This window comes from Ylistrum balloti, unplaced genomic scaffold, assembly GCF_031769215.1.
Source record: "Ylistrum balloti isolate Yb309-2 unplaced genomic scaffold, AGI_CSIRO_Ybal_v1 Utg372414, whole genome shotgun sequence".
Lineage (NCBI taxonomy): Eukaryota > Metazoa > Mollusca > Bivalvia > Pectinida > Pectinidae > Ylistrum > Ylistrum balloti.
This window is the reverse complement of record NW_026783093.1, coordinates 42,909-52,490: the sequence shown is the minus strand read 5'-3', so window position 1 is coordinate 52,490 and position 9,582 is coordinate 42,909. Positions and strand designations below refer to the sequence as shown.

At 42.4% G+C, this 9,582-nt stretch overlaps 1 protein-coding gene across 1 annotated transcript; it reads right to left on the bottom strand.

The window, feature by feature from the left end:
* Positions 1–3,832: 3,832 nt before the first annotated feature.
* Positions 3,833–6,764, bottom strand: LOC132564610 (uncharacterized). The gene is made up of 2 exons (XM_060229258.1): positions 5,790–6,764; positions 3,833–5,737 (listed from the first exon to the last, which is right to left on the bottom strand). The coding sequence occupies exons 1-2, from the start codon at positions 6,762–6,764 to the stop codon at positions 3,833–3,835; spliced, it is 2,880 nt and encodes a 959-aa protein (XP_060085241.1).
* Positions 6,765–9,582: the final 2,818 nt, after the last annotated feature.

The following is a 9,582-nucleotide window of genomic DNA, read 5'->3' as shown; positions in this document are numbered from 1 at the left end:
AATTGATGATGATGTGTATAATGGTGAATTGATGATGATGAGTATAATGATGAATTGATGATGTGTATAGTAATGAATTGATGATGATGAGTATAATGATGAATTGATGATGATGAATTGATGATGATGATGATGATGTGTATAATGATGTGTATAATGATGAATTGATGATGATGATGATGATGATGATGATGATAATGATGATGATTGATGATGATGTGTATAATGATGAATTGATGATGATGATGATGATGTGTATAATGATGAATTGATGATGATGATGTGTATAATGATGAATTGATGATGATTAAAGAGTTTGAAATCTGACTGCAACTTCTTCATTGCTCTAATTCATGCAAAAATATTTCAAATAAATACACTGCACGTGATAAACGTATTGTTTATAGATGCATTAAGACAAAAAACGGTGCTCAAGTGTGACTTAATTAGTAATTAGGGCACTTAATAAAAGTATTCGTCATGGCCACCAGAAGGCCCAAACTGGCACTCCTCCTTTGGAAGTCAAGTAATCGAAAGAAAAGTCAAAATCTAGACAGGGAGGTTTTCTTACCTAATAATTTGATCAAATTCGTAATTTCTATATTAGCGATTTGACTTCAAGTACATGTGTATGTTGTAAACCATGCAATTATTTGATTGAATTGAAGAAAAAAACTTGCAGGTTTTGGGACACAAAAGTCCCCGAGGAATGTGTACCACCTGCAATCTCGAATATTGTATAAAGACACAAATTCAGAATTAGATTTAGCAGAGCCAAATAATGAAAAACGATGAAATTAGAACTGATATGTAGTTTCAACACCTTATCCACTACTAAGATTCTTATCATCTCAGTACTGATTTCATATACGACTTTTACCTTTACAAAAATGTAGATTTGAAAGTTTTCATCTCCATTCGGAAATGCATATATTTTATCTTTGAGGTAATAATTAAAAAAAATCTTTTCTATATTTATTTTGAAAAAACACCAACAAACAAAAACAAAAATGATTGTAAATTTGAAACGAGAGATCTTGGCGCCCACCATTTGAGGATCTGTTTTCAGTTTTGTTTATTTTTTATTTTTTTTTGCAGGTGTTGTAAATGTTCATGAACTGGTCTTCGTTGAATGTACTCAATGATGGCACAAGATATTTTTATTAAGCACCTATTAGCAAATATTTGAAAAAGATCCCAAAGTATTATTAGATATAGCTACAGGTGGATAATGGACATGGTCTTGAATCAATATGATAGAATATCGAAGAAAAATGTTGTGCTGTATTACTGTCGACATCCAAGAAGGCTGCCTGTGGGCCACCTTGATTTCAAATCAGTCCAAAAAAGGTACACTGCACAACTAGGGACCAAGGAGAAGCTCCCTATGAAATCTGATAAAGATCCATCCAGTACTTTCTCAGAAATAGCGGTACCAAATTTTTCTTTTTAAAATAAAAGAAGGCCGACAAGCGACCATCTTGAATTCGGATCAGTCCAAAAAAGGTACAATGCACAACTAGGGACCAAGGGAAAACTGCATATGAAATTTTAGAAAGATCCATCCTGTATTTTCCAAGAAATAGCGATAACAAACTTTTACTATCAAACTCCAAGATGGCTGCCTGTTTTCCATCTTGAATTCGAATCTGTCCAAAAAAGGTACAATGCACAACGCACAACTAGGGACCAAGGGGAACCTGCATATGAAATTTGAGAAAGATCCATCTAGTACTTTTCCATAAATAGCGGTAACAAGAATTGTTTACGGACGGACGGACCACGGACGCAGGGCGATTTGAATAGCCCACCATCTTAAAAAAAGAAATAGGCGTTGTGTCATGTTAAAAAGTGATATCAGTATTTTATCTAATATAATATAAATATGGTAGCAAGTTCAATATTTCTCTGTGATATCTAAGACACTTACAAATTGAGTCACCAATAAATAATTGTATTTCATACAAAACGGACTTATTAATCAAGCATTTTGTCAAGAGAACTATTTTCAATACAATTAAAGTCGCCCGCAAAAATAACCGGCCTTCTACAGGAAAACGGATGAATAATGCCATCAAAAAATGATTTCCGTTCTTCTTCAATATTCGTGGCATACACATTAATAATTCTATATTCACTATCAAAATATCTAAAATCCACCAACACGACTCTACCATCTTTATCAAAATCAAATTTCTGTAATTCTACATCAATAAAAAACAAGACTGCAGTACCCCTACTTTGAGAAGTCCCAAAATTCCAAAAAGCTTTACATCTTAAAAATCTTTCAATATTCTTAACAACTGACAAGTTAGAGACATGAGTCTCTTGAAGTAAGACAACAACTATTTTATAGTTATGGACAAAATCACTCAATTCATACTGTTTTGTTTTAGATAAAAACCCATTACAATTCCAAGTAATTATGTTCACCGTATTACTATTAGTACTCTCCATTTTATTGTGTATTTTAGGGAATCCGACAAGGTACTGAACGAGAAAAACAACCATATCGATAAAAACAGGACAGATAAGTATACATCGGGAAAGGTGAGTGTATAAACGGCATTAAATGTGACAAAACACAGGTAAAAGGTAGCACGCGCGCGTACACGTAGCCGCGAGCTATAACAAGCGCGATACCAATGAACACCAGCATCCTGTGAGGGATGAGGTCCTGGTCGCCCTCCCGTATCACCAGGGAGAGAACCCGGGTCCCGGTTTCAAGAGAGACCTGTCCAATGGTCGTGGTCTCCCTCTCCACGCACACAACCCTCCCGTACACCTCGTCAAAGGTCCTGGATATCGCTTCGTCCGACATCCAGGAGGGCAGCCACATGACCCGGATGGTGAGGCGTCGCCTGTCACAGGGCTCCGGCAGTAAGGAGAACTCCGGTTTATCAATGGCGCCTGATTCCACCAATCTGTCCACCTGGTACGTAGTTGAAAAGGTTGCGAACCAGGAGTTCGGGGCTTCACATCTGAAAACGGATTTCAGTTCATCAGGTGGTACGCCAGCATCAATCAAGACCTTCACTATCTCGAAATGGGTGACGGTGTTTCTTCTGGGACCCGAGACAGTAAACCGCACGGAGCACTTCAAAATATCGATGTCGATATTAGAGTCAGCCAAAGTAAAAAAAGAAAACCAACCAAAAATAATCACAGTTGGCTTCTTTTTGAAGACGTCTTTAACGCGCTCTTGTATTCTGTATATATACAACAGGACAAATCGTAATCGCGGTGTTTCAAATCTATTCATTTCAAATGCACTCATTTCAGAATACCAATGAAATCAGACAGTGAACTAATGTCGGGCATTGTAGTTTATAAATTGTGGTGATGAATTTCGATCTTCACCTCCGTTTAACTGATTTTATTCAATTGTTTTTACATGCTATCGTTAGGTATCACGGGATATGTAACGTATATAGAACGTATGTGAAAGAGATCCGCAACACCAGAGAATAATAGTGTGACAATTGCCGTTTGTCATCATGTTAAGTTTAGGGCCGGTCAGTGGGCCTTGTATAATTTTACCATGAGAATTAGATATAACGCAAACAAAACTGATTTGTTCTCTTTAAACGTGTATTCAGGATAAAATGGTAACAAATAATGGTTGAACAGACAAGGGGGCAGAAAGTATAAGAATAGCTGAGCGACCGCTACGTGTCACAAACACGTCCACCCGGCGCTACATGTGAGCTCAGTCTAACGAACAAAGGACAACGATTTACAAAGACAACTTATGGCGAAAAGACTTACACACTCTTACGTACACAGCACATGGTAGTGAAGCCATCATCCACAAGGTCACGTGGGAACATCATCAACTCTGCATATCAAAGTCTCGATGCCAACCAGGCTTAACGATGCGCCTTCCTCGCCTACTGACAATGTTATGGCTGCCAGAGACAGAGGAGGGAGCAGTACTGGATGCGTCAGAGGCATCACAGTCGAGACTTTTAGGGTTGGAATCCTCAGGCTCAGATTCAGTATCAGTTCCTGAAGCATTTGCTTCATGAACAGAAGACAAAGAGAGAGAATATTCTTCCACTGCAGAAGTCTCAGGAAGAGAAACGACAACGCTATCGTTTCTTCTAGCCATTGAATCGTCGAACCAGGTAGGTTTCTCGTCACCATTATAGGGCTTCAGACGATTGAAATGCACGATTCGTGGCTTCGAACGATGAGTCTGCTGGATTTGATATGTAACATCAGTCAGCCTTTTGGTCACAATGAAAAGTCCAGTCCAAGGCAGCTGAAGTTTCGGGGACAATCCTTTCTTTCTAACAAGATTGCGAAGCCAGACGGCTTCCCCTACTTCATACCGGGCAGACTTGGCATTGTGGTCATAATTTTTCTTCATTGCGCCGTGAGCAAATGCCAGCTTGTCACGAGCAAAATCATGAATGTGTTCTAATCTGCTCGCTAGGTCATGCGCGTATGAGCTCTTGAGAACAGGACTGTCAGATTCAGGACCACCAAACATCAGATCAACTGGCAGCGTTATCTCTCTTCCGAACATCATGGTACATGGAGATACTCCTGTGGAGTCATGGATCGATGACCTATATGCCATCATTAGCAAAGGCACGTGCACATCCCAGTCACGCTGGTTATCATCTACAAACATGGAGAGCATGCTTTCTAATGTTTGGTTTAACCTTTCATCCATGCCATCGCTTTGGGGATGCAAAGGAGTCGTTCTAGTCTTATCGATTACCAAGATGTTACACATTTCTTTTAACACAAAACCTTCAAAATTCCTACCCTGATCCGAATGGAGTTGCCTGGGTACACCGAACTGTGGTACGAACCCATTTACTAGAACCTCTGCCACCTTATCAGCTTCTTGGTCAGGAATGGGGTAGGCGTCGCACCACTTAGTGAAATAGTCTCCTACCACCAGCAAGTAACGATTGCCAAGATGTGTGACAGGTAAGGGACCCATTACATCAACAGCGATTCGTTCGAGTGGAGCACCAACTACATACTGCTGCAGGGGAGCCTTGGGAGATTTAGGAGGACGTTTCCTGCGGGCGCAAACATCGCAAGCCCTGCACCAATGCTCGACATCTCTCCTTAACCCGCACCAGTAATACCTGGCTCTAACCTTGCCAAACGTCTTGGCAATACCAAGGTAACCCGCAGTTTCTGAATTATGGAGCTCTCTAAGAACACTTTTACGCAAAACCTCTGGTAGCACTATCTGCCACTCATATGAAAGACCACCAACATTCTCAAACCGTCTATAGAGAACACCATCCCAGCGGGACCAAAAATGTTTCACGGCTGGAGAGCAACTGGAAATATCTTCCCACAAGGGTCTTTGACCACTCTCTTTCCAGCCTACAACCACACTCAAGACCTTATCCTTCAACTGTAAATTTTTCAACCTGTCCAGAGAAATCGCTCCATTACCTTGGTCTTCAAAGCTGTCAGCCTGAGCCGAGACATCTAGATTCGAGCTGTCAGAAGAACCCGCCTGCCTCAACGCTGCAATGTTACAAGCGCCATCATGTACTGCGTATCTGGCATCAGCTTTGTCGCAATATGAGCACGGCGTCCCAGCACAAGGCCTCCTGGAGAGAGCATCAGCATATATGACTCCTCCCCCTCCGATACTCGATTGAGAAGTCATATTGGGACAAAAGCTCGAGACAACGAGCAAGCTGGCCTTCCGGGCTCCTGAAGTTCTTAAGCCAACAAAGTGACCCGTGATCTGTTCGCACTTTGAAGTGACGACCATAAAGATAACAATGGAATTGCTTTATAGATTTTACGAGAGCTAACAATTCCCGTATGGTTACACAGTAGGACCTTTCAGGCTTGCTTAGGGATTTGCTAAAATAAGCGATGACTCGTTCATGGTTATCTTGGACCTGGGACAAGACTGCCCCAACACCAGTATCACTGGCGTCGGTATCCAGTATAAAGCTAGTGTCCCTATATGGATGTGCCAAGATTGGAGCGGTAACCATTTTGGATTTAAGCTCTTGGAAAGCGGATTCACAGGCATCAGTCCACTCAAAGACATGGCCAGATTCCATTAACTGATGAAGTGGGCGGGCGATGGTTGAGAAACTCTTAATAAAGCGTCTATAGTAAGAGCTCATGCCCAGAAAACTCCTCACTTCCTTGAGACATCTGGGAGTAGGCCAATCCCGAAATGCGGAAACTTTTTCAGGATCAGTCTCAATACCCTCACCAGAGATCAAATGACCCAAGAAATGAACTTTCCGCCGAAATTGATGACACTTTTTGGGACTTAACTTCAGGCCTGCGGAGCGTACACGGTCTAAGACTTGCAAAAGATAGTCTAGCTCTTGTTCAAACGTGTTAGCAAAGACTACCACATCATCCAAATACACTAGACAAAGCTTCCAAGTTAAACCAGTCAAGACTTCCTCCATCAATCGCTCGGATGTGGCAGGGGTGTTGCAGAGACCGAAGGGCATGACCTTGAACTGCCAAAATCCACCATACCCAGTTACAAAGGCGGTTTTCTGTCGATCTTTCTCTGCAACGTCCACCTGCCAGTATTCAGTTTTCAGATCCAAGGTGGAAAACCAAGAAGCCCCCGAAAGCGTGTCTAGTGTATCGTCTATCCTAGGTAGTGGATGACTGTCCTTTACAGTGATGTCATTTAGTTTGCGATAGTCGATGCAAAAGCGCGTTGAACCATCTTTCTTTTTTACTAATACTATGGGTGACGCCCACGGACCACTTGCTTTCTCAATGACTCCCATTTTCAACATTTCTTCAACTTCTTTCTCTGCTTCTTTTTGCTTTGCCAATGGAATTCTACGTGGGGGTTGGCGAATGAGTTTTGCATCTCTGGTGTCAATATCATGTGTAACCACATTCGTGTTGCCCATGTCAGACTGGCCCTTAGAGAATATGTCGCCGTACTTTATCAGGAGATCTGCAACCTGCTATTTCTGGAATTCCGAAAGGTTTTCCTTGGAGCGATCAAAGAGATCAAACAGATGCTCAGGAACATAATCAGCAACCTCAGATACAGGTTCGCTCAGATCCTCACAATCAAGCTCAGATATAGCACATACTGGCTTACAGAAAGCTGCGACTTTATATACCGTAAGTGGTCGTTCGGTGACATTCACACACCTAAGAGGTATAGCTGAACCATCCGGCTTTACAACGGTCTTAGCTATATAAACGTGGCTACGTTCTATGAAACGTACTGTTGGTTCTAAAACACAAGTTTGGCCTGATTTATAATGGTCTACAGGTTTACCACTGACAAGAACTTCACTTCTGGCAGGAATTGTTACTGTCTCACATATAGTTACGCGACAACATGCGGAACTCTTCTCTGAGAGACACATATGCAAAGGAACTTTATGCCCTCCTATCTCAAGAGCTAAGGAGTCTAAGAGGATACTGCACTTATTGCCGGTGAGGTAATCAGCACCGAGGATACCATTATTTTGAATATCGGCAAACCAAACTGTACGATTGACGTTTTTCTCGCCCAGTTTCATGGTTACATTCAATTGACCATGCAGCGGTGCAACCTCACCAGTAGCCGTCAATAACGACTTATTCACCCTTTTAACTTCCTTTGCCAACGATTTAGGTAACACCTTCAGTAGCTCTGTCCGGAGCAATGTGATAGCAGCCCCAGTATCGACCAAAAAACTTACAGGTAAGCCCTCCACATTAGCCATTCTGATTTGACCACTTCGGATTAAGATTGCCCCGATGCGAACTTCGACCGGATTGACCTTGCCCACTACGGTTCCCATCCTTGGATTCTACTTTCTTTTTCAGGGACTCAATCTCACTTCTAAGGTACTGGACTAACTTTTCATTTGGAGGAGCATTCGAAGCACAAGAAGATTTGTCATCAAGGGCTTTGGCAACATCACCCATCCCTTCAACAGCTCGCACTGGCTGATTCCTGAACTTATTAGCCAACTTGTGGGACTCGAGCCTCATAGCAAGGGTTTCAGTCTGCGTCAGAGTCTCCAACTGAGCTTCTCCGAGGCGAAGGCGGATATCTGGATCAACAATGGCATCGATGAAGTAATCCACCGAAAGAGTCTCCAAGACTTGCTGCTGTGCCTTAGGATAGGCCTGGCGAGTGAGTTTTTGAATAGCCCTTGACAGATCGGATATTGACTCTTCCTTTCCCTTCACCCTTGTCTGCAACTTTGCACGGAACATTTCTGACTTGCATTCACTGCCGAAACGTCGCTAAAGTGAAGAAGTCAACCGAGTGAAATCGCGACGACTCTCTGTATCTAAATCACTGAGCACTGCCCTTGCAGCCCCAGCCAAGCTCCCTGCCAAATATAAGCCCCTTTCCTTTGCATCCCATCTATTAATGTCTGCCACTATCTCAAATTGAGAGAGATACTCCTCCCAGTCCTCTTTACCATCGTAAACAACAGGTTTCATAAGAACCCTTTTCACATTACTATTTGTCCCCGATAGCTGTGATGTGTTAGAACTAGGCTCAGCTTTGAGAGGCACGCTTGAACCTTGGCCTGCTGACCTCGTTGGGTCAACGTGCTCTATCTGCAGGCTACCAGAAGCATCTAGGTGCCCTGTGTCACATATCACATGCATAAGAACTTTGAATTACGCGCGCACGGTAGAAAGTCGTGTACCGGATATTTATTTGGAAACGAGGGGAGGACATTCGAATATGGGACACTAGCAGGTACGTTGTAACCGTGGCCGATTAATAAACGTAAATACGGGAATAACACCAACGGAAACCGAAGCTTTCGGTGAGTGCCATACCCGTTAAAGGTTTATATATGTATGTAGCAGAGCTGAAATTTGTACGTTTTACTTTATTGTATTACAGATCGCCGACTGTCCGTATTTATACCGTATTTGTATTGTGCTCGTGTAAAAGTCGCGTCCGTGTACCGTGTCCCATGTTGTGATTATATGTGTACAGGTGTATTGTGTTGCTTGGTTGGAGTTTTGTTACGTTCGTGTCCCATGGTGTGGTCTGTCCAATTTCCATAAGTGAGTTGTTTACGCATATTGGCGAATTTCTATTGGTCAGTTCTAATGGTCAATTTGGCGCGTGTTTCTTTGTATTTTAAGTGTGCTTGGGCAGTACCCTTTGTGGACTCCTGGCAGGACGGACATATTTTTGAATTATTAGAACAGAACCGCTCTAGACTTTATCTGCGATGTATTTGGTCAGAATGAAGGCTTTGTGCCACACACAGGGCTAGATCCTGGGTCTCTTGATCCTTGATCCTTAGTCGGCAATAAATGACAGTATGAACTAAAAACCAGAGGAGTTTGTCTTTATTCTGCAAACGTTATACTCTACCACATTGGAGCCCCCAGTGAGCTGTCAAATCGACGATCTGACCAAGGCGTCTACTAGCGGATTCTGCCGATCTTCGTTCGTCAGTGCCCGGATGTTTCCGGTTCCCGATCTACGTCCGTCATCCTTCGTACATTTCCGGTATTCTTCCGTCATAGTGTTTGACTGCGCATGTCTACCAATATAAATTACTTCCTGTTTCCGGCGAAAACACGAGAACACATGTTCTTGTTTGGAAATTTGACACTCGTCGCTGC

Excerpts from the sequence above, each read along its gene's own strand:
- LOC132564610 (XM_060229258.1), bottom strand. The coding sequence starts at position 6,764 with ATGTTGAAAATGGGAGTCATTGAGAAAGCAAGTGGTCCGTGGGCGTCA. Across the intron at positions 5,738-5,789 it reads TACGGGAATTGTTAGCTCTC|TGCGAACAGATCACGGGTCA; the intron begins GTAAAATCTATA and ends GTCACTTCAAAG.